The sequence below is a fragment of the Sabethes cyaneus genome, chromosome 2 (assembly GCF_943734655.1).
Source record: "Sabethes cyaneus chromosome 2, idSabCyanKW18_F2, whole genome shotgun sequence".
NCBI lineage: Eukaryota > Metazoa > Arthropoda > Insecta > Diptera > Culicidae > Sabethes > Sabethes cyaneus.
Genome location: NC_071354.1, coordinates 126,616,952 through 126,642,846, shown reverse-complemented (window position 1 = coordinate 126,642,846; position 25,895 = coordinate 126,616,952). Strand labels below are relative to the sequence as shown.

At 37.3% G+C, this 25,895-nt stretch overlaps 1 protein-coding gene across 1 annotated transcript in view; it reads left to right on the top strand.

Annotated features, from left to right (window-relative positions):
- The first annotated feature begins 2,743 nt into the window (after positions 1 to 2,743).
- LOC128735967 (cilia- and flagella-associated protein 45) overlaps positions 2,744 to 25,895 on the top strand; it is a 345,167-nt gene continuing 322,015 nt past the window's right edge. The window contains exons 1-2 of the mRNA XM_053830451.1: positions 2,744 to 2,755; positions 2,799 to 3,326. Coding sequence (XP_053686426.1) covers positions 2,744 to 2,755; positions 2,799 to 3,326 — 540 coding nt within the window. The remainder of the gene's footprint in view (positions 2,756 to 2,798; positions 3,327 to 25,895) is intronic.

Sequence of the window (25,895 nt, the reverse complement as noted above, 5' to 3'; positions counted from 1 at the left end):
ATAACTCGAGAACTAATCAAGCAAATAGAACCAAATTTGGCATGTGGGTGTTTTCGGTGACAAGAATTTATTCTAGGGTAATTTGAGACCCCTCCCCTCTTTATAAGGGGAATTATAACTCCTCTCCCCTTTAAGAGGGGGGGTTTCCACACAAATTTCCTCATAACTCGAGAACTAATCAAGCAAATGGAACCAAATTTGGCATGTGAAAGTGTTCGAGGGCAAGAAAATTTTCTATGTTGAATTAGGACCCCTCCTCACTTTAAGAGGGGGGGCTCCTGTACAAATGAAATACCAATTTCCTCATAACTCGAGAACTAATCAAGCAAATGGAACCAAATTTGGCATGTGTGTGTTTTTGGAGACAAAATTTTTTTCTATGATGAATTCGGACCCCTCCCCACTTTAAGTGGGGGGGGGGCTCCTATACAAACGAAATACAAATTTCCTTATAACTCGAGAGCTAATCCAGCAAATGGAACCAAATTTGGCATGTAGGTGTTTTTGGAGGCAAGAATTTTTTCTATGATGAATAAGAACCTCTCCCCACTTTAGGAGGGGGGGCTCCTATACAAATGAAATACAAATTTCCTCCTAACTCGAGAACTAATCAAGGAAATAGAACAACATTTGGCATGTGGGTGTTTTTTTGGTGACAAGAATTTATTCTATGGTGAATTGAGACCCCTCCCCTCTTTATAAGAGGAATTATAACTCCTCTCCCCTTTAAGAGGGGGGGCTTCCATACAAATTTCCTCATAACTCGAGAACTAATCAAGCAAATGCAACCAAATTTGGCATGTGAAGGTTTTCGAGAGCAAGAAAATTTTCTATGGTGAATTAGGACCCCTCCCCACTTTAAGAGGAGGGGCTCCTGTACAAATGAAATACAAATTTCCTCATAACTCGAGAACTAATCAAGCGAATTGAACCAAATTTGGCATGTGTGTTTTTGGAGACAATTTTTTTTCAATGATGAATTGGGACCCCTCCCCACTTTAGGAGGGGGGGTCCTATACAAACGAAATACAAATTTCCTCATAACTCGAGAACTAATCCAGCAAATGGAACCAAATTTGGCGTGTATGTGTTTTTGGAGGCAAGAATTTTTTCTGTGATGAATTAGGACCTCTTCCCACATTAGGAGGGGGGGCTCCAATACAAATGAAATACAAATTTCCCCATAACTCGAGAACTAATCAAGCAAATAGAACCAAATTCGGCATGTGGAGGTTTTTGGAGGCAAAAATATTTTCTACGGTGAATTAGGATCCTTCCACACTTCAAGAGGGGGGGCTTCTACACAAATGAAATACAAATTTCCTCATAATTCGAGAACTAATCAAGCAAATGGAACCATATTTGGCATGTGGGTGTTTTTGGAGGCAACCATTTTTCCCATTATGAATTAGGACTTCTTAGCTTTTTAGGAGGGGGGGGGCTCCCATTCAAACGAAATACAAATTTGCTCATAACTTTAGAACTAATCAAGCAAATGGAACCAAATTTGGCATGTGAGAGTTTTAGATGGCAGAATTTTTTTCTGTGGTGTATTACGACCGCTTTCCCTTTTAAGAGGGTGGGCTCCCATACAAATGAAATACAAATTTCCTTATAATTTGAGTACTAATCAAGCAAATGGAACCAAATTTAGCATGTAGGAGATTTTTGAGTCTTGAATTTATTTTATGATAGTTAGAGACCTCTCACCCCTGTGGTAGGGGGATATGGACTCTCATACAAATAAAACAGAAATTTTTGCGAAACTCAAAAACTAATCCAACTCGAGAAATTCGAGACTCTTCCATAAAACATTAATCAATAACAAGACCACAAAAACAATCTATAGTAACACTAGATCATTCAGGACGAGCCGGTCGCGAGTGTTGCCGGTGACCCGCCGTCGGAAGCGCCGCCCACTGGGGGGCTTGCAAAACTCGAGATAGTGACAAAGATCATCCGAGATTCATGATTTATGTACAACACTGGTTAATTTGTGGCAATACGAAGTTTGTCGGGTCAGCTAGTTATCAATAAATTAATATATAATTTAATAAAATATAATTAAAAACATAATTTATAACAAGGCCACTCCAAGGGTCCATATTGGTGGGCTGCAATCTTTTAATCAAAGCACTGCGATCAAGCTGACCACTTTAGCTTTGATGTCCTGTTATCGCAGGGACCTGCTGAAGATTGTGCGGAGAACGTAGCGGGCAACTTTATACGAGATGTGCAGGACGTCTTTGGCGGAAATGATAGCATTCGATTTTCCCGAAGTATCACCACATAATTGTGGAGATGTAGCATACATTCCACCATTAAAGTTGTATTATAAGACTGTGTGAGAAAAAAGAGATCAAAATCATGTATTTTCCTTCAGAAGATAAAATTACTTGTACAGTCCGTCTAGCGTAGGGTTGCCAAGTGGCCGGTTTTTCACCTGCAAAGCCGGTGGCCGGTCAATCCTGCAAAAAGGCCGGTTTTCCGACACAGGAAGCCGGATCGGTACTTTTTTTTCCTGATTTGTTAAATTTTCTGATAAATTTATAAGGAATCCTGAGCAGTGGATCATTGAAGATTGTCAGTTTTGCAGTGACAATATTTTGCACCAAAAGCAACTAGTTGTCTTCTAGTATCTTCAATAATCCATGCAATGTTCGTTGTGGTTTCGATTCTTCGGTTCGGTTATGATATGATTATGATATTAAATATCATATGAAATTTTCATATTTGATCAATAATGTGTCATTATGTGTTTGCTTTGAGTAAATACATGTTTTATTTTTACTTTCCAGTTAAAGACAATGGATGATCAACTTACAGAATTTAAGCTTATTGAATTGGAAAAAAAGAAAATGTTGGATGAATCGGAGAAGCGAAAGAAATTGCTGCAGGACATCGATCGAGAGCATCAAACAAAGTTTGATGTTGTCAACGATGTAGCAAATAATATGTTTGATTCAGATTACGACAGTTCAGCTCGAAAAATAACTGACAGAGCATTTATTGCAAAACAAGAACAAGAAGAAGAAGTAAAGCGCGCAAACAGAATAATACTGGCCGCCAAATGTCATATTATTAGAGATGCACAAATAGCCGAAAAACAAGAAATAGAAAGGGAACTTAAAGCTGAAGAACTTCGGCTGGAAAAGATGATGCAGGAAGAAAATGAAAAAGCGTTAAAAGAAGAAGAAAAAAACCGAGAAAAGAGTAAATTAGAAACTACACACAATGCTGAACAAATACGAAAACAACTGTTACTTAAAGAAAGAGAAAAATATAGAAAAGCCGAGAAAATAGAAGAAGAGGCCCGTGTGTTAAAGGTATGTATATCGTGCAATTAACAGGAATTACCCAGGTAACCAATAAGCATTAGTATAAGCAGTAAATCAGTCGTTTATTAGCATCCCTGGCATTTTATACTGCAGGTTGCTGTTTATCAGCCTTTTGACTGCATAACTGTCGTAAATTGGCATCCACAATTCTATTTAAATTCTTCTTGTCGGTAACTAGCTGCAAATAAGCATTGTCAGCACTATAAGAGGGCTAGCCGTAAAGTAGCCGCATATTTTGCCAAAATAGCATTTAAGGCAACTTAAATGCTTATTGGCTTGCATTTAAATTGCATTGGAAATGCTTATTGGTTACCTGGGTATCTTTCCGTATGTCTATTAAGTATAGAGTACCGTCATATAAAAAAGTGATGCTTTGAGAAGACCCAGGTAACCAGTAAGCATTTCCAATGCAATTTAAATGCAAGCGAATAAGCATTTAAGTTGCCCTAAATGCTACTTAAATGCTATTTTGGCAAAATATGCGGCTACTTTACTGCTAGCCCTCTTATAGTGCTGACCAGGGATGGTTCGATCACTTTGACTCAATTTTGATTCATTTGACAGTACCGTCTTAACGGGGCCAAATATGACAAAGTTATGTATGGAACATTTGTAGAACAGGTTATTATCTATAATTTTGTTGAATAAAGTTTTGCTGTATCTTTTGTAGTTACGGCGCTACAATGCTAGTATCTTATTAGTGACTAAATGAACGTTCATTTAGTCACTGATGAGTTACTAGCGTTGTAGCACCGTAACTACAAACGATACAGCAAAACTTTGTTCAGAAAAATTGTAGATTAGAACCAGTTCTACAAATGTCCCATACGTAACTTTGTTATATTTGGCTCGGCTGAGACGGTACTGTCAAATGAATCAAAATTGAGTCAAAGTGATCGAACCATCCCTGGTGCTGACAATGCTTATTTGCAGCTAGTTACCGACAAGAATTTAAATAGAATTGTGGATGCATATTTACAACAGTTATGCAGTCATAAGGCTGATAAACAGCAACCTGCAGTATAAAACGCCAGGGATGCTAATAAACGATTGATTTACTCCTTATACTAATTCTTATTGGTTACCTGGGGAGTTTTTGCTTGTTCTATAGAGAACTCAATGCATTTTCATTAGAAACTCATTACTCATTATTCATAATATTACTCATTGCTAGAAAAAATGATTTTTCATTAGCAGATATATTCATTCTGCACTACTAAACAAGACAATAGTAGGCCTAATTGCCGAATAAAATATGTTTTGTCAAACTATCGCTGAAATAGTACCGTGTACCCCCGTTGGTATGACCTTCTTCAATCTGCACATTTTTAATCTGTACCCCGGTGGTATGAATGCGTTCACATTAAAAACCGATCAAGCGTCAGAGACAATTGACGTTAAAGTGGACCGGTAAATTAAAAAAAAGCAAAAAATCTTAATGCGTTTCCTCTTGCTCAGGAGCTTTGGCAATATAGCTCATATGCAACTTATCTCTCTCCAGCACTCAAAATAGACCATTTTAGTCGAAACTGCGGAGCCAATTTCGTATTATACAAACCGAACCTTTAGAATTCGCGCATGTTTGAGATGTTTTCAAAGCGTTTATTTTCGTCAAATCAAAACAACAAGTTCATAGGGTACGCGTCTTGCGCGTGTGTGAAAATGAATAGAGTTACCAAAAATTCAGATTAAAAATGAACTCGCCCAATCTGAACGAGCTGTTTTTCATATTAGCGGGGGTTGAGTGTATACCCAAAACAAGACCTGGTAGATTTCGCTGCAAATTTGGCTGGTGGGTAGGGGGACTGGGGGTATAATGCCCACGTTAAGAAGAATATCATATTATTCATCAATGCGGAATGCATTTCCAGAAACTAGACTATAAACCCTAAAGTAGAACAGTTTTCTACCTAGCATGCTCGTCCTGAAGCATAAAAATCAATAAAACACGTTTAAATCGTGAAATTATATAAGGCATTTGAAAATTTGTTTTCAGATTCGTTAGGGGTAAATTGCGCATAGGTGTGTACAAAATGAACCACAACAAAGGGTCAAAATGCACCATAACAAACTGGCAAAATACGCTGTCTGTTTTATTTTAATGCAAACCCGGCACGACTCAGAACATCGTGAGGACCTACCTACTTGTTAAATCTGTTATTCCGGATCGCGGTTTTGCAATCGCCAGGTCCATCTTCGCTGGAGCGGTCAATGCTAAGATATCACACAAGGGTTTTTCTTGGTACCTTGCCGGCAACGCGTCTTTCACTGTTTTTCACTGGTTTTCACTACCGCCGCAAGTGGCAGGCTCCGGCCAAGACCACGGTGGGTTTTTTTATGTAGCTTCGCGACATCTTAACCGGGTTTTTCGGAGCGAATCAGAATTAAAACAACACTTTGCCTTTTGTTTTTACCAACGTTTTGACGTTTGCCTAAAAGTGTATGGGCTACTAGATCGATTAACGTTTGGTTGCACTGCATGCAACCATGCATGTAAATTCATGCTTCTCACGGCGCATTTTGCCCCGCTAGAACTTGTTTAAAAAAAATCGTTTAAATCACATAAATAATAATTCAATTAAGCAATTTTACACTGGCTGCTGGATACCGAGACCATTGTTCAAAACAAGAGCCATTTACCGATACGTAATATTGTTTATTGGTGGCGTAATGTCTTACGAAAAAAGTTGCGAAAATTGTAAGAAATAAGACGGCAAATAATTTTTTTGTTTTTTCATAGGATTTATGTAATTTAGAAAGCTTATATGCTCAACACAAGTTTGTAATGTAAAGTATAAGCGACTGGCACCTTAATTACAGTTTAAAAGTGAGTAATTCGTGAAATATTACAGCGGCGCATTTTGCCCCGACTGGGCATTTTACCACCAGTTACCCTACACTTTTCGACAACGTTTATTTGCTTTTGGGAACCCCGCTCACGTACGCTTGGAAGTTCTAGAACAACAATCAAGGCTGGAAATATCAATCTGACGTGAACAAAGTTTCCAAAGCCATGCTAACGTTTTCCGAAAGCTGTACCCACTCAGAGATGCTAGAAGTGAAGACATGTCTTCATTTTGAAGACATTTTTGTTACAAAAAAGCGAAACGTCTTCACTTGAAGACATGTCTTCACCATGCAATTTAAATGGGCGGAAAGCCGAAAGCAGACAAATGAAGACATTTTTCCTTGATTCGTGAAGACTTTTCTAAAAATCACCTGGCATCTCTGTACCCACTAGCCGCCATTACGCACGCGAAAACACCCCATCGACATCTATGTACACTATTACTTAGGTACGGCAAACGCGGCATGTTTGTGTTCGTAATATGCTGAAAAGTATAGGTGTATTAGTGTCATCGTTGTACGGCACAATGTTTATGCTTTTTTATGCCCGTAGAAGAATAGGGCGAGATTGACGTCACCCTTGCTGTTTACATTATTTGCGCTGCTAACACAATCAAACGGTACGTTGTTCCACACCTCTACTACTTCACATAGCATCGACATCTCTATAACGAGCTGCAATGAACGTCAGCGACAGCATGTTCTGGGCTCAAAATTTGACAACGGGCCCAAATTAGACTGCTGGCAGTTGAGTGAAACGCAGTGCTGACATGCTATCTCATTTTCGCACACACGAGATGTTGGCAGCGAAAACATGGTTGCCTGCCGATGGGGTGCGCGAAAAGGTCGATCCTTTTCACTCTTTAACAAACCTGTGCACCGACTTCACAAATAGAACAAACTTGGGAAGGTGGCAGCATCGTTTCGCGCACATAGCGAATTGAGAGTAAGCACGCTCTCGCATACCAATGAGGTTTAAAAAGGTGTGGCAGATGAAGACATTTGATGGTATTGGTAGCGAAAAATTAGAAGACGATGTCAAACTACAAAAACAAACCATGTCGGACAATGGGGTTTGTTTTTGGAGTTTGACGTCACGCTTCATCGTGATTGGTCGATTTACGATTTCACCCACACCATGATGAAATTTCTTCATTGCACTAACACCACTTAACCAACATTGCCACACCTGTATATATCACATTGGTTGCGAATAGAGCTTTCTGACAGGTCAAGCACCCACACTAGCGAACACGAAATACGTGTGTATATACATGATGTTTACCTCATTTTGGGGAACAGCTGATGCTGGAGGAACAAACCGAAAAATAGCAATTACTAGTTGTGTTTCTCCGTTTGCCACACTGCAGAGCACATATTTCGGTCAAATTTTCCATCCTGTTCCAAATTCAAGCGCATATTTTAAAAATTTGCTGGTATTTAAGCCAGCGGAAGATGAAATTCATGCTGTACCTTAGTGACAAAGGAATGCATCTTCTTTATTTACTGTTGTTGTTTGCCTCATTTTCAAGCACCAATACACACATAACTGGAAAACTCTATTGCCGGCATTGAACAGCGGGCGAAGTGATGACGATGAATACAGCGCAGATCAATAACTTTGACACATTTTCGCAAGATTGTAATATTTTACTGAGCTTAAATGCTCCAATTTATGAGTTTTCCGAGTATTTTTTGAGCGGAATTTAAGTTCTTTCACAAATAAAAATTAACTGTGAATCAGTTGTAAGCAGGGATGCCAGGTGATTTTTTGAAAAGTCTTCACGAATCAAGGAAAAATGTCTTCATTTGTCTGCCTTCGGCTTTCCGCCCATTTAAACTGCACGGTGAAGACATGTCTTCACATGTCTTCAAGTGAAGACATTTCACTTTTTTGTAACAAAAATGTCTTCAAAATGAAGACATGTCTTCACTTCTGGCATCTCTGGTTGTAAGTTAACGCAAAACAAAATTCATACAGTACAACTTTTCATTGGTTTCGAATTTTTCGGCTATCGGTGTGCTCATTTGTACCCAATATTGTATAAACATGGCCGATGATTGCGCCAAAATATAATGAAATAGATCAATATTTTTGTGTCGTAGAATGATTTTGCGTATAAAAGGGACATATAACATAATTAATGATATTTCATATTACAAGTTTTCAAAGCATGGTGTGTGAGATTTTCATAAAATGATGTTTATTTCGATTCCACTCAACTTGTGCTTATAAAAGTAAATCTCTAGCGCATTAATTTTTCGGAAGTAAAATGGCAAAGTTTACGATAAATTTTAAATCGCACTTTAGTTTAGATTATGTGAAGGCTACAATGTTGCTTTGAGTGATTGATAAATTACCGAAATATACTTTAGTCATTTTATCTTGCATAAAATGTCTGACATTATTTTGCTTGTAAATACATAACTTCAGGGAAATGTCAGAAAAAAAATCCCTTCAACAGTTATTTGCGCTTTTCTGTTGGTAGTATATACAAAAGCTATGCAACGCATAGGCGTCACTTTAAAATATTTCACAAACATGTTACATTTTAGCTCGTTTCTTGCGCTTTTTCAGTCGGAAATTGGTTTTAAATGAGTATGCGAAAACGGAAAGTCAGCAATTAGCTTTGTTTTAAATCTGTTATCAATTCTTATTTAAAACCAATTGTGTTACTTGGGAATAAATGATATTGCGTAATTATCCATAACCACAATCACCGATCATTGAGGAGGATTACCATTCTTAAATATTTTTGGTTGCCGCGTCCGTGTTCATGTCCATCTCTATTTGATCAATTCCCTAAACTGAAAACATTTAATTTATTAATTTCGATCACAGGGATAAATTCACTATACGCACGGTCTAGAATATCAGTGATTTCAAACGAAAACATGGTTTAGCCAGCTGATTTTCTGTTTTTCTGCTGACCATTATAAGTTGCCCGTTTGTTTCGTAAGACTTTGACAGTAGAATCAATAGGGTGTTTGCAGAGTGCATATGTATTGGAGATCTGTTGGGCAGGCAAAAGTGACAGCTCCATATAAAACACACGGGCTGGGAAGAGCAAAATTTTTTAAATGATTTATTTTCTTTATTTAAAACAGAAATTACAAATTGCTTCATACATATGGCAAGGTAATACATCTGTTTACTAAATAAAAAAATTATTTTCAACAAATAAGCTAAGACGCGGTAGCAATGATCAAAAACGTAACTATGACCTATGTTAGCGGGATAAAACTAAGCAAATATCAATAGCCAGTAGTTGCTTTCGGCTAAGAAAGCAATTTATTATGCTAAAAGCAATTTTATATTCCGTTACTTTCAACTTGGCCTATGCCGTATTCTGCTTCAAAAATCAGTATATTTGGGACACCGATTTAACGCGAATTCACCGAAACCCTAGTTACCAAAAGTCAGCATATATTTCAGGGAACATTTGTCGGTTATTTTGATTATTAGTTGCTTTAAAATGATGAATAATTTTAGAAAAAATGATAATTTTATCCAGCACGTTTTTGCTGCATCGAATAGGAAAATATGCAATGTGTGCCCAACAGATGTCTTGCATGTGTGTGTAGCAAAAGCCCTATATATATAGAATGCCAGTGTCGCTGTAGTGCTCGTGATAAACATCACACATTTGAAAATTATGTATTTACGTTGTATGCGCATATGTGTGAGTGCTCGATTCGAAACGAGAATCTCATTGTCAAACTGAAAAGGCAACCCAATAAAAAATCCTTCTGCTTTTCCGTAAATCACGTAGGATAAACCACCCGATTTGGTCGTTTTGGGGTATTTCGTCGGCAGGAAAATTTTCTATTGGGCAATTTGACAATGTTGTTCCCGTATCCAAGACACGAACCACCAACATGTTTGCCACCAAAATATAGTATAATCAATATATATAGAATGCCAGTGTCGCTGCAGTGCTCGTGGTAAACATCACACATTTGAAAATTATGTATTTACATTGTATGCGCATATGTGTGAGTGATCGATTCGAAACGGGAATCTGATTGTCAAACTAAAAAGGCAACCCAATAAAAAATCTTTCTGCTTTTTTGTAAATCACGTAGGATAAATCACCCGATTTGGTCGTTTTAAGGTATTTCGTCGGCAGGAAAATTTTCTATTGGGTAATTTGACAATGTAGTTCCCGTATCCAAGACACGAACCAGCAACATGTTTGCCACCAAAATATCCATGAAACACCAGCGACACTGGCATTCTATATATACTGATTATACTCAAAATATCCATGAAACACCAGCGACACTGGCATTCTATACACTCAAAAAAATATAAACGTATATGCTATGGACAGGGATGGTTCGATCACTTTGACTCAATTTTGATTCATTTGACAGTACCGTCTCAGCAGAGCCAGATATGAGAATGTTATGTATGGGACATTTGTAGAACTAGTTCTAATCTACAACTTTTCTGTACAAAGTTTTGCTGTATCATTTGTAATTACGGTGCTACAACGCTAGTAACTCATCAGTGACTAAATGAACGTTCATTTAGTCACTAATAAGATACTAGCATTGTAGCGCCGTAACTACAAAAGATACAGCAAAACTTTATTCAGCCAAATTATAGATAATAACCTGTTCTACAAATGTCTCATATATAACTTTGTCATATTTGACCCCGTTAAGACGGTACTGTCAAATGAATCAAAATTGAGTTAAAGTGATCGAACCATCCCTGGCTATGGATACACTAATATTGCAGGTTGCAGCGAAACGACTAAATGCACAGCAACTGCAAGGAAACAGCCAAACATCTGCAATCAGTGTTGCGATCTAAATAGAGCCATTACAGTGCTTCGTAATAGAGAATATTATCAGTCGTTTTTCTTCTTCAAACAAATTCAATCATATTGTTTCCATGCTATTTTCAGAATATCTTTAACAAAAATTGTGTGATAGAATCTAAAAACATCACATGTTATGCTGCAAGCATGTTTGGTACACTAATGCAATTTTTTATTCTAAAGTTTTTCGAAATTTTAGCATCACTGGATACGAGCGCAGCAGCTCTGACAGCTTTTGGTAAACAAACATAGTGGCACCGAATTTTCGTAACGTAAATTTTTTTGCTATTAAATTTAGGTCACGTTGCACTATATGTTGAATTATTTGCAGTTGTATATTTCGAAATAACCATCAAACGATCCCAAAACGTACCTATTATCTCACTTTTCTTCTGCATCTACTGTTTAGTAATCACCAATTTGACGGCTTGCAAAAATTTGACATGAATCAATGACAGCTCGCTGCTGGGATTTTACTTGCATTTTGTCTGCAAGTTCCTTGTATTTCGCGTTTTTGATGCAATCTGCAATAAAACGGTGCAATAGATTATACCCGTTACAATTTATTATGCTACACATACAAAGTATTATTTTCTATGCATCAAATTGACATGACGTTTAACCATGATCCTTATGTATGCCACACATAACGCAAATATGTTTTACTTTTATTTCGAATTACTTAACATCTCATATCACCTATCACATAAATATTTACCTTTTAATGGGTATCAAAATTAATATTACGTTTCCGTGCATATAAATACAAACAGAATTTAATATTATAAATTATGAATTGCAACGTAATATTCAATGATTAAAATGATAAAATGTAAGTTGATAATTCTTTTACTGTATGTAATATTACATTGGATGTGATATTAAATTATATTAAAAAATAAAAATATAATTTAATAAAATATAATTATTAAATATTATATTTTTCTTTATTTTTGAGATATTATCAATAAATTAATATATAATTTAATAAAATATAATTAAAAACATAATTTATAACAAGGCCACTCCAAGGGTCCATATTGGTGGGCTGCAATCTTTTAATCAAAGCACTACGATCAAGCTGACCACTTTAGCTTTGATGTCCTGTTATCGCAGGGACCTGCTGAAGATTGTGCGGAGAACGTAGCGAGCAACTTTATACGAGATGTGCAGGACGTCTTTGGCGGAAATGATACCATTCGATTTTCCCGAAGTATCACCACATAGTTGTGGAGATGTAGCATACATTCCACCATTAAAGTTGTATTATAAGACTGTGTGAGAAAAAAGAGATCAAAATCATGTATTTTCCTTCAGAAGATAAAATTACTTGTACAGTCCGTCCAGTGAATGGCTGGACTTGGTGCCCAGGCCACCTGATGATGAAACTTGTGATAGGATTTGCTGCTAAAGTCATTAAACGACGGTTGATTCTTAATTGGCGATGCTGCTGTGTTAGATTGGTATACATTCTCCCATTTTCATCATGTACGTGTACTTTTTGATCCTCTAGGATGTTTTTCTGTACGTTCGTCAACGTGAAGTGCATTTTTGGTGCGCACACAATCAATTTTGCTGACAAATGTTAAATTTGTTCGGTAGGCACCTGTTAGCACAACGAATTGGTGATTCTATTATCTGCGGTAACGTTCCGGGAGTCCTTCAAATTTCCATGCCTGGATTACATTACTTATCCAGAGCACTAGCACTGAAGAACTGCCTCCAAGAAACATCACTTGAATCCAGAAAATGACAAAAGAATCAACAGCCATTATACTGAAAGCAGCAAGAACAAACCGGAAAGTTGCAGAGCACTATGAACCAAAAATGAATTTTGATTAGTTATAAATACTAAATAATAATTACCTAAATCAACCTACCAGCCCGAATGAGGTTGCTGATTGATACGAGAGATGTTTTACGGACAATCCGAAACCGAAATATTGACAAGGATGTATTTTATTTACAACGCGCGGAAAACGGAAAAGCACTGATTGCACTTGCGCTGCGCTGTCTGACTTGACAATGACGTTTTCGGTAATCCTTTAAAAAATGTGGCGACCAAATTCAGTAGAAATGGTACCAAATGAATTGAATTAGTGGCGATAATACATTTCATAGATGCCACACATAAGATCAATGTGTTTTAAACTATTGCACAGATTTGTAATGATTTGCTAATAATAGTTATAAGTTTAGTCAATTAAACTATATGCCTTCATGTAAAATGCTATTTAATACCATAGGCATTTAACTAATATGTTTTATGGCAATTGATTATTATTTGAACAAAAGAAATAACGATAATTTGTTTACCAAATGCATTCTATAAAATGAACTATTAACATGTGAAAATAAGTGAAAGTTATAGCGATGTACTTATAGGATGCATGTTTGTTTTGTTTACGTTTAATATTCATTATTACATATAATGTAAAAACCAATGTAAATAAGTCGTAATATTTTTGCGGTATGCTTTGAATGTTCCGTGCATTATTGATTTCAAGAAAAATAATAATAATTGATGTGTTATGGGAATCATGATTCAAAAGTATAAGGGGGATGCTTTAAATTTATATGTAGTAGGATTACGGATTAAGTGATTTGTCGGTATAAAACATCCCAAATCTTTCACATGAAACAGATTACACGTTGTAACATGAATAAAACGTTTCGAATTTTTTGAGTGTATATATTGATTATACTACTTTGACATATACACGGTAAAAAAATAACACGTTGAAGCGAAGTGATTTACCGTTGGATTCGCACTACTTGCCTATCATTACGATTCGAAATGAAAATCCTTTGAAAATGAATCAACACAAAGCAAAACGAAATCAACAGAAAATCACTTTAATTTCCAATGCGCTATGTTTTAAACTTTTGAGCTGTCAAATGAAATGAATGTATTCGAATTAATTTTTTTTAATTAATTTATTTTTTTATTGTTTAATTAAAAACAAAATACAAATAAAAAAAATAAACCTCAGTTGATGATAAATAAAGTGGATTATTGTTTGTAATGCTGGCACGTCCAAATATGGTTCATTGTTGTCATAACCGTGGTGGTGTGATGAATCCCATAACTTGAAAACAGATAGCAATTTATTAATTTTAACAACTTTCATACTCTAGCTGTACTCACACTCTAGAATAGCAATAATTTCATGCGAAAACGTATTTTCACCATCTGGATTTATGATTTTTTTTCGATCACAGAAGGATACTTTTCTACTTCACGAGTTTTTGACAGTTGTGAAATGCGAAAAATAATTAGTTGCAAATTCAATAGATATGCATTATGATTCGATGGTAATTTCCATTGAATAATATTCAACGAAAGATCTCTTCTTCGAAAAATGGAAATCTCTCAAAAATCAACACTAAATCACTTCAATATGCAATGCTGCGTAACAGATTGATTCAAATGCAAAAGCACCTGAATTGAACGTGACGATTTTTTACCGTGTAAGGATATGCATTATAATTTGATGGTGTTTTATATTAAATACCTCTCAATAGAAGATCACTTTGTTGAAAAATAAAAATCTCTCGAAAATCAATGCTAAATCACTTCAATTTGCAGTACGGCGTGACAAATTGAAGCAAATGCAAAAACCCTTGAAAAAGACGTGACAATTTTTTACCGTGTACTCTCTATTTACGCACTTCAGAAAAATTAACGTCTTTCTAACAAGAACAGCTAATTGGGTTGTTTAACCCATTATGACCCGGGTATACCTAAATTTGGAGCAAATGAAGTGAAACTCTGTAATCTATTATATTATGGCTCGAATGTGTCGGGAAACGCAAAATCGTCATTTGGAATGCTTTCAAGGCCAAAATATCCGAGGTTAAATATTTTATAGGCTCAGCTTCAAACCAACAAATTACAAAGTTTTTTGCAGATTTCTTATCGAATTTTGTGATAGACTTTACATATAAATACTAATTTACATGTCAGGTAATGTTTCGTCACTAAATGTAGACTTTTTCATGCGTTTTGGAGACAAAATTTTTTTCGCCATTTTTTCAACTTTTTTTCCGCCATTTGTCACAACTTTGCACTGTTGAAAATACAGATGAAATGACAAAAACTGACAAATTATATCACACACACATCAGATTGATGTCTTATCTCTCTTGTAGTGATATATTAACAATGCTAACTGTTGAAATTCAGCAGTAAACAGGTTTTGAAGACGAGGTATGATATATCATACGCTGGGTCATAATGGGTTAACGGTATATGGGTTTTAACGGAATATGATGCAGATTGGCATAAAAAATAAGCAAACATAAACCATTTGGTTTTTGTTATTGTATTGTGCTTTGCAGCTGTATCTGGATTAATCCAGATTATTTTCTCTAATGCCAATGTATATGACAAAACAAAACAGAAACATTGCAGTTGTCACTCTTTCTCTTTCTCACTCACAGCATTCGCATTGTCGCACTTTTTGTGCCGTTGTAATGTTTCATCGAATGCTGTAGCATTCTTAACTTCCTCATCAGTTAAAAACGTAATCGTATTCGCTTCTAGGCGGGCAATCTCCCAAGGGCTAGAATCCACATCGAAGGGCTCGCTAGATCCTTCATATAGCCTAGAGGAAGGATTTGCTATATTATCACGCCCCCGGACGTATTCCACGTCGTAGGGAGTAAGCCTTAAAGCCCAACCATCAGCTCTAGTCAGTGCTCTTTTGGAGTTTTCACGGTGTCTATTAAGAATGAATGTAATGCCTGCGGCGTCCGTACGCAAAACGAAATACCTTCCTAGCAGAAAGTAGGAAAAGTGCTCCACCGCCCAAACTGCCGCTAGAGCTTCACACTGGTTCTGAGCGTACTTTTTCTCTGTTTCTAAAAAGCTGCGGAGCTCAGAAGCATTGACGGGGCTGCGGAATTTGCGTATGTCCTTAATTTTTTGCTCATTGATGTGAAAGCTCTTCTCGTTCAAGTCATGTTCAACAAATTTGAGGCAAGTTCTTTCAAACTCATATTTCGCTGTGTTAAGAGTCAAGTTACTTTGTCTCAATATCCTGAATACCTGAGAAACTGTACTTCGCAATTCTTCTAATGTCCCACCAAATAGGAGAACACCGTCGATGTACACGACCTTGTTTTCGATTTTTTTCTAAAATACGGGACATTTCTCTTTGGAAAATTTCAGGGGCACAATTAACACCGAACATAAGTTACTTGTAGGTTATGTAACAAGAACATTAAGTTTGTAATGTAACAAACTTAATGTTATCGTTACATAACCTTCAGGTAACATTTTAACGTAACAATGCTACCATTTTTGACGTAGGACTACGTCTTTGTTTACTATACTGGGACTGGGTAGCACTTTGTAAAAACGAAAAATAGAAGTGTAACGTTTGAATGAAATATTTCAAACGCTAATAGCTACTATACTACTGAACGAAACATAACAGTTAATATGTCGTTGGATAGATAAAATGTCCAGCAATTTTATAGTAACATATTAATAATAATTTTTTATACGCTAAATAGTGAAAATGTGTGTAAAGTTTTAAGGTCGAATTTTCCCATACATTTCCCTTGTGATCGCCTAGCTTCACAGGCACGGACGACACCCAAGTAACAATCCAATAGCAAATTGGTCTTATTCATTTCTTATAGTAGTTTTATCAGAGCATTTCGAAGTCTGTTAGGTTTTATAATGTTCCTCCTCAAGTGAATTTTATCTTATTTGACTAACATTTCTGAAGTATGACTGAAGGAGACTTGAAGAATCACCCATAAAACTAAATTATCAACAAGTGTAATTCACCTTATAAGCGGTCTTAAAGGATACTTCATTTTTGCTTAAAAACGACGCTCCTTAAAACTTAACAATAGTTTTGACAAAAACTTATGACATTCTTCTGCAAGATTCGTTTATCTTAACAATACTGCCATAAAACTCTCTTAAAATCGTATATTCTTGAAAGAGAAATTATACTCTTGAATAAGAACATTCTAACGTAAACAACTAATCTGTCAAAATGGGCGTCTGAACCTGGAGAAAGTTGAAGAATACAGATCTTTTAAACGAAAATTAAGCGAAAATCTGTGTAATATTTTGAAAACTCTTTCATATGAACAATGAAGTCACAAAACAATAAAGATCTCAGGACTAACTAAACTGGGGAAGGACAGTGCCGGTAATGATGCATTTGCCAGTGGCGGTGCGGGTTTCCTCTAAAGCTTTTCGTATTTTTTAAATTTAATATAGAGTTCATAAGTCAGATGTCTTTGTATGGAAAATGTTTGAAGGCACTGAAGCAGTGGAAGCATAATTTTTAAAAACAGTTGTACCAATACCAATTGTAAATTAAACGCTTGGAACTGTCGTCCAGTCCAAACAGCATAAACAACACGTTACGTCCATACTTCGTTGATGTTTTCTTTGTTTATACTAGAATGGTTATCTTGCAAAAACTTGGTGCCCTCAAGTAATTCAAACAATTCTTATTCAAGCGCAACTTGTCTTTTTCAAGAATACAATAAGTATTGATGAACTAATCGCGCTCTTGGAAAATTTTTCTTTGTCTTGTGCAAGAAACGTTAGTCTAATAAGCGCTTTCGGGTAGATTTGGATAAAACCATTGAAAAAATGGCGAACAGGGCTATTTTGATTATTTTTGAAATTGTAGTCAATAGAGGTTTTCCGTCAGATCATACCCCTCCTTTTCTTATTTTTTCTCAAAAGTACTCCCAATAGGAGTGACAATGGTGCAAAAATATATTTTTTTCGTTGACTCTAGAATTTACTACGATTTTTTAAACAATGCAAATTGCAAGAATGTTGAGTTTCTTTTCACCAAATCACGAATGTTGAGTTTTAAAAAATTCGTTTCGGCTGCACTGTTTATCAAAATTTTCAGATTTTCTGGCAGCATTGCATAATAGTTTTTGACATATGTGTATCAGCGGTAGAGTGAAAAGGATAAAACGAATGAAAAGCTAATGATTACCTTCTTTTTCATTTCGTTTGTTGCTTGCCACAAGAGTAAAGAGTGGCACAAATGGTTTCGAAGTGGTGAAAATAGGGGACACTGGTACAAAAAGGCATGTAAGACATCCGAGAAGTGACCGGTTGAAATATACGTATTTTAGTTTTTCATTTTTACAGTAGTTAGAGGCTTTAATAAAGAAAGTTTTATATGGGTATCATTTCTAAGAGTCAAAACCGAACATTTAGTGAAAAAAAAATTTTTGACGGAAAACCTCTATTGCATATGGGCGCTTATAAATATGGTATTATGCAATACTATTAGTGATCTTATCATTTTAAATAAATGTTTAGACATATAAAAGCTTTTTTGCCACAATTAGTTAAAAATTTGGTAGCCATCAACTTCTTCATGAAATCATTAATTTTTTTTATTAATTTAATTTTTCAATAATCTAGCAAAAATACCTGGCGCGTTAAAATTTTCTAACTTTCATGTCACAAAACATCGACAAACCGAGCGTGGCATGAAAAATTTCTCATTTATGAGCAACAAAGCAGCTGCTTTTATCACCATTTTTATTTTCAATTTTCATTTATACCCATTTCGAAATAGCAATATCTGTGAACGCTTATAGCTTATAGCTCTTGTTCAATTTAAAACATTTAAGGCTGTGAGAAGTGTATGATGTCTTGCAAGTGTTCTTTGAAGAGACAACCATAAAATCATCAACACTTGTGGCAGTTTTCTTTTTGTTTCTAGCGACTCTTGGAAGTCATTATAAATAGATAACGATAAGAATTACAAGTTTTAAAAGGATCTTAGGAAATTTTCTTGAGAACCTTCTTTAGTGTGGGCCTCTCTCACCTTATAAGGGTTTTATGGCTGTTTTATCGCAGTTTTGTAGAATTACAAGTTTTGAGATCGGTTTTAAGCAGCAAATGCTGGAAACCTCTTCAAGTGCACCTTAAAATTGAAATTGTTACTTGGGCAATTAGATACACCAAAGGATTTGGATCCAAATGATAACCTTTGAAACCACTTTGTAAGCCACTCCCCTTTTCCAATCCAATTGGCAACATCAATGGCTATTGACGGCAACACCGACCCCGAAGACAAGCGGAATCAGCGGGCAATGGCCCACGTGAATCCCACACGATGCACTTTACGTTACATTTTGCATTATCCCCATCGCAGACATGCGAAATTGTTCGATAGCTTGCTCAATCAGTGTCGGACAATCATTTGAGCAGCAGCAGCCGATATGGTTTCCTCCACCACCTACACTAGCTTACAAGTAGCAGCGGCAGTGCCAGTGACTATAAAATAGCACACTTGGTTCGCCGTCTGCTCATTTATCGCACGATTGCACTGACGGACGGTCAGTATTTACCGTTGGCGGCTGTTGGTGGGGCAACATCAGTAATTGGCGGCAACGCCGATGGCAAATGGAGGCAAAAACGATGGAATTTCGGCGGAAACACCGGCAACTGGAGGCAAACCAAGGGCTTGGGATGGTAATAGAGGTTTTCCGTCAAAAATTTTTTTTTCACTAAATGTTCGGTTTTGACTCTTAGAAATGATACCCATATAAAACTTTCTTTATTAAAGCCTCTAACTACTGTAAAAATGAAAAACTAAAACACGTATATTTCAACCGGTCACTTCTCGGATGTCTTACATGCCTTTTTGTACCAGTGTCCCCTATTTTCACCACTTCGAAACCATTTGTGCCACTCTTTACTCTTGTGGCAAGCAACAAACGAAATGAAAAAGAAGGTAATCATTAGCTTTTCATTCGTTTTATCCTTTTCACTCTACCGCTGATACACATATGTCAAAAACTATTATGCAATGCTGCCAGAAAATCTGAAAATTTTGATAAACAGTGCAGCCGAAACCGAATTTTTTAAAACTCAACATTCGTGATTTGGTGAAAAGAAACTCAACATTCTTGCAATTTGCATTGTTTAAAAAATCGTAGTAAATTCTAGAGTCAACGAAAAAAATATATTTTTGCACCATTGTCACTCGTATTGGGAGTACTTTTGAGAAAAAATAAGAAAAGGAGGGGTATGATCTGACGGAAAACCTCTATTGGTGGCAAGACCAAGGACATTTCGCGGTAACACCGGTTGTTAGTGGTAACATTAATGGCAATTGGAGGCAAAGCCGATGGCATTTTGGCGGCAACTTCGATCGCAATTATCGTAAACCAACACTGATGGCAAACGGAAACGGAACGACTGACTGGCAGTAAATTCAGCAGCACCCAAGTAACCAGTAAGCACTAAACACTAGTCCTTGGACAACATTGTATAAGCATACAGAACTATGATTAAAAGCATATTTTTCTTTATATACTTCTGTAGAACTCACATAATGCTAAAAAGGCGAAATAGCGGGTTATTAAAATGCTACGCCACAAGCATCCAATAAGCATTATCAGTGTTTGTTTGAGGCTTAAACGAAACGTCATTTTGTCTACATTATCGATGTATCGAAAAAGTATCGATGACATATCGTTTGCTTGTAATGGTAAATAAAAATAGATTCGGTCGGGATTTAAAAAAATAATAAAGCAAGCGATTTTTTTGTGCAGCATCTCAAGGGGAGCAGGAGTATTACAGAACCATTTTTGGAAATGCTGAATAATCTTACCACCTAGACAGGGCTCGAACCGGGAGTTAGTCATGCAACCTCATTCGTTTTCTTTGCACCTTTGCTATCTAAACCATAGCGGATGTGATTGAGTGAGGTGAAATTAGTCGTATTTAAATCTTGGTGATATTCCCTCTCATATCATAGCTACTTGTCCTGCATTACCAATAGGATAGAAAAAGACGGCAACCGTCAGATGGAAGAGGGCACAAATAGTGACCGTAGAATAGCAAAATAAGAAGTCAAGTTCAAGCCGTTCATCAACACTTACGGCTTGTTTTAATGCAATTGACTAAATGCATTATATTGTTACGTTATATGCGCATATATTGCTTTCTTTAATGCTGATTTACGTTAATGCTTCTGTTCATCAACAATGTTAATATACGTTTTATAAGCAATAAGATTGCTAATATACAAAAGTTTGGCACTTGGGATGCAGAATTATTTCCAATAACGGTTTTCGATTAATGCTTATGGTTACTTGGGCAGGCCGTTGTGGTCTTAAACAGTTCTTATAAGAGCTATAGTAATTGAAGAATGGAAAGATTTTTCAACACTTTCTAAATGGCTAACGTTCCATTTTGCGTTATACCATGGTAAACATGGAAAATGCTTGCTCGTTCAGCGTCGGATAATCATTTGAGCAGCAGCAGCAGTCGATCTGGTTTTCCCCAATACCTACACTAGCTTACAAGTAGCAGCGGCAGTGCCAGTGACTATAAAATGGTACACTTGGTTCGCTGCCTGCTCATTTATCACACGATCGCACTGACGGACGGTCAGTACTTATCATCGACGGCTATTGGTGCCGAAACCAACGGCATTTGGCGGCAACACCGACAGTAATTGGAGGTAAAAACGATGGCATTTTGGCGGCAACACCGGCAATTGGATGCATTGGAATCCTAGGACTTTTGCGGCAATTAATGGCAATTCGAGGCATACCCGATGGCATTTTGGCGGCAGTTTCAGTGGCAATTAACGCAAACCAACACTGAAGGCAAATGGAAAGGGATCGACTGACGGGCAGCAAATTCAGCAGCAGGCCATTGTGGTCTTAAACAGTTCTTATAAGAACTATAGTAATTAAAGAATGGAAAGATTTTTCTACACTTTCTAAATGGTTAACGTTCCATTCGGATAATTATTTGAGCAGCAGCAGCAGCCGATCTGGTTTCTCCCACACTTACACTAGCTTACAAGTAGCAACGACAGTGCCAGTGACTATAAAATAGCACACTAGGTTCGCCGTCTGCTCATTTATCGCACGATCGCACTGACGGACGGTCAGTATTTTGATAAAACTAATCCATTTCTACTTTAGTGATTTGGTATTTCCTATCACTCCTGTATTAGCGGGCAACCATCATCCTAGAGTCTAAAGGACCGAATAGCGACATCTATCTATATATTGGCAACTGTAATTATAGTACGGATTTTTAAGAAGTGCTATCAGCTCAAACATAGTTCTTTTCAGGGCCACCAAACAATTTCAAACGGTTTTTTTCAAAACCACCATTGATTCAATGAAGAATTAACTCAGAATATTTCGCTCTTCTTTTACAAATAAACACTCAAACAATGAAACTCACAGATACTCAAATAGGCGTATGCCATAAATGCAGTTTGCATTAGTCTTTGATCTAATGATCAGATATAAAGTTATACTTCATCGATTAAAACATGTTATCAATGTAATGAGTATTATATGACACAGTCCTTCGTCACCCTTTCGTACAACCCTTAGGGCTGTATACCTTGTAGTTTTTTATTTAAATGTTACGTCAAATTTTGATAACTTTGTTACATTACAATGTTACTTCTGTGTTACATAACAGCAACATTGTGTTACATTCAGTGTTGACCGGGTAATAATGATAATTAGCATAACAACACGATAACATCAAAAGAAGACCGAATTTTGTCACGTGTGTGTCACAAATCGCAAATCATTTCTAACAATGAAGTTTGACCACAGACTAACAGACGTAACACTTCGAACAAATTTTCTAACAAAACATCGTTTTATTGACACCCCTAAAATTTGGAAAAAACACTAGCATCACCTGGTGCAGTCTTCGCGCTACGCAGAGTAAGTTGCTATAAATTTAGCAATGCTATAAATTTACTTGTATAATATCTGACATCAGCGCCAGCGCAGGTGAGTGGCGTTCTCGCGCAGCGACTGTTGTTTGAGTCTTGGCTTAAGCGAAAATCTGAAATGATCGTTTTTATTGACGATGGAATAAGGCTTCAGTGTAACGTCTGTTAGTCTATGGTTTGACGATCAGGTATCAGCAGGTATCAGCATCTTTGGCTCGAGCAGCACGTTCCTCACAATCATGTGGAAGATTTGTGCCTTGCCCATCTTGCCCGTGTCATCATTTACCTGATGAGAACGGGAAGGAAAACAGGAGGAATAGGAAGGGATGGATGAGGAATTTGGACAAACACAAACATATATATACCGAGAGATTTTTGTACCCCCGAGGGGATACTGCAATCCTTGGTAGTTAACTTATCAAAAGTACACCCCCTGGGGGGTATACTCATGATAAATAAGAGCTTATAGCTCAATACCGCTTTCGGTAAGGAACATCAAAATGTCTCGTAATTTTAGTTTCCTAAAATCCGATTCATTTAAGACGTAGGATCCAAAGATCCTATGACGCAATTGTGCTACTGCAGGACAGTTGCAAATTACGTGATATGGTGTACCGTAGTCGGATTCACATAAATTACAATGAAAAGATTCAGCTCGCTGAATCGTAGCCATATGATAATTTAGTCTGCAGTGACCAGTCAGTGATCTGACAAGAATACTGCAATTTACCTTTGAGTGTTGCAAAAGAAATTTCGCAACCTTCTCACAAGGCTTAACAATGAAACTTTTCGTTTGACGACAAGTTTCAAGATTTTCCCAATAACGTACATGTTCAGATGAAAACCAAGATCGAATCTTTTGTTTTATCCAACATGCCGCAATTGGTAAAGCAGGTTCCGGTCCGAAAACCGACTTTTCTGCTCCAGATCTTGCTAGTTCATCAGCCCATTCATTTCCGGTTATACCAGAATGGCCAGGAACCCAAACCAGATGAACGGCATTTAGAATGCTTAGTTCTTCTAATTGGGTGTGGCAGGCGATGACTGTTTTAGATTTAGAATTAGCCGCACAAAGGGCTTTTATAGCGGCTTGACTGTCAGACCAGAAGTAGATAATCTTGCCTATCAGTTCTTTCTGAAGTGCAAACTGAGCTCCGCACATAATTGCAAAGATTTCAGCTTGAAAAACGGTGCAGTAACTACCCAACGAATAGGATTCCTCCAATTCCAGCTCACGGTAGTAAACACCAGCACCCGCGCGACCTTCGTACAAGGAACCATCGGTATAACAGACCACATAGTCGGAAATTTTCCTTTCCATGTAGCCTGACATCCAATCCTCTCTAGGAGGAAAGTCACTTGAGAAAGTCCTATACGGGAAAGTACGCATGAGCGTTACATCGCTAGGAGCAAGGGCAAACTTGTCCTCAGCAACAATTTGCGACCACAGTCGAGTATGACCAGTGGAACCGTCCACAGACTGCCAAAGGCCAATCGCGTGTAGTCGATAAGCACATATTAGTGCCTCTTGCTTCAGGTGGAAGTGTAGAGGTTTAATATTGCAAATAGCTTCTAGGGCGGCAGTAGGAGTTGTAGTAAATGCACCAGACATTGCCATTAAACACATCCTTTGAAGATGGTTTAGCTTTGTCTGGACAGTCACAAATTCCCCTCTCTGCCACCATACAAGACAACCATACGCCAGTATTGGTCTGACAACGACCGTGTATAACCAGTGTATCTATTTGGGTTTAAGACCCCAATAGTTGCCAATTGCTCGTCTACATTTCCCAAAGGCCATGCACGCTTTTTTACTTCGGAAATCAATATTTGTGGACCAGTCAAGCTTGGAGTTGAGAATCAACCCCACGTACTTCACTTCGTTCACAACATCAACATCCGAATCGTAAAAGCGCAGAGCGCGAGCTCCATTGGTATTTCTACGTCTTGAAAATAAGACGATAGATGTTTTGCTCGGATTTACCGAAAGTGCAGTTTCTCGGCACCACGTTTCTACGTGTCTACGTGTCTACCTGCTGTATTAAGTCAAATAATGTGCTTATGCACTTTCCAACTACTAGGATGAGATAGTCATCGCAAAACCATATGACGGATAGCCTAGACCATTGAGTTTCCTCAATAGGCCGTCCGCCACAAGGTTCCATAAAAGAGGCGAGAGAACGCCACCTTGTGGACATCCACAAACACTTTGCTTCCAAATGCTTGCTTGCCGTAAGGACGAAAAAAGCAATCGGTTACTAAGCATTTGTTCTATCCACTTTATGATTATTGAAGGCACATTATGATAACGAGCAGCCTCCAAAATGGAAGCGAAAGATACGTTATCAAACGCGCCTTCAATATCCAAAAAAGTTCCTAAGCAAGATTCCTTTTGTGAAAAAGCAACCTCAATTTTATCCACCACATCATGTAATAAAGTGGTTGTAGACTTGCCACTTTGATAAGCATGCTGTGCTGAATGAAGAGGAACTTCTACTAAGCTTGTTTCGCGGATGTGGTGATCAACAATCCGCTCAAGTGATTTAAGCAAGAAAGACGTTAGACTGATTGGTCTAAAACTTTTGGCTTGCTCGTATGTCGCGCGTCCACCTTTAGGAATAAACTTAATGGTTATTTCACGCCATTGAGTTGGGATGTACCCAATAGCAATACTACACACAAACATCCTTCTCAGAATGTGTTTGAAGTACTTGAATCCTTTTTGCAGTAGAATAGGGTATATTCCATCTGTTCCGGGAGATTTGTATGGAGAGAAGCTGTTCACGGCCCACTCAATCGCTTCAGTTGTGACAAGTCTCCGAGCAAAAGCCCATGAGTCTAAGCCACCTAAAACGATTTCTGGGTTGTTTCGAACTTCAGGTTCCACACAGCCCGGAAAGTGACTATAAAAGAGACATTCCAGGATTTCATTGTCATTCGAACAGTATACACCGTTCGAACTTCGAATGTTATTAACCTGATAATCTTTCGATTTTGACAGTATTTTATTAAGTCGACTTGCCTCGCCGAAACTGGAAACGTTGCTACAGAACCTGTGCCAGCTCGTGCGTGCTGAAGATCGTAAAGCCTTTGCATAGGCTTTCCGGGCCTGCTTGAAAGGCTCCACGCCATCCCTCCGACGTCTATTC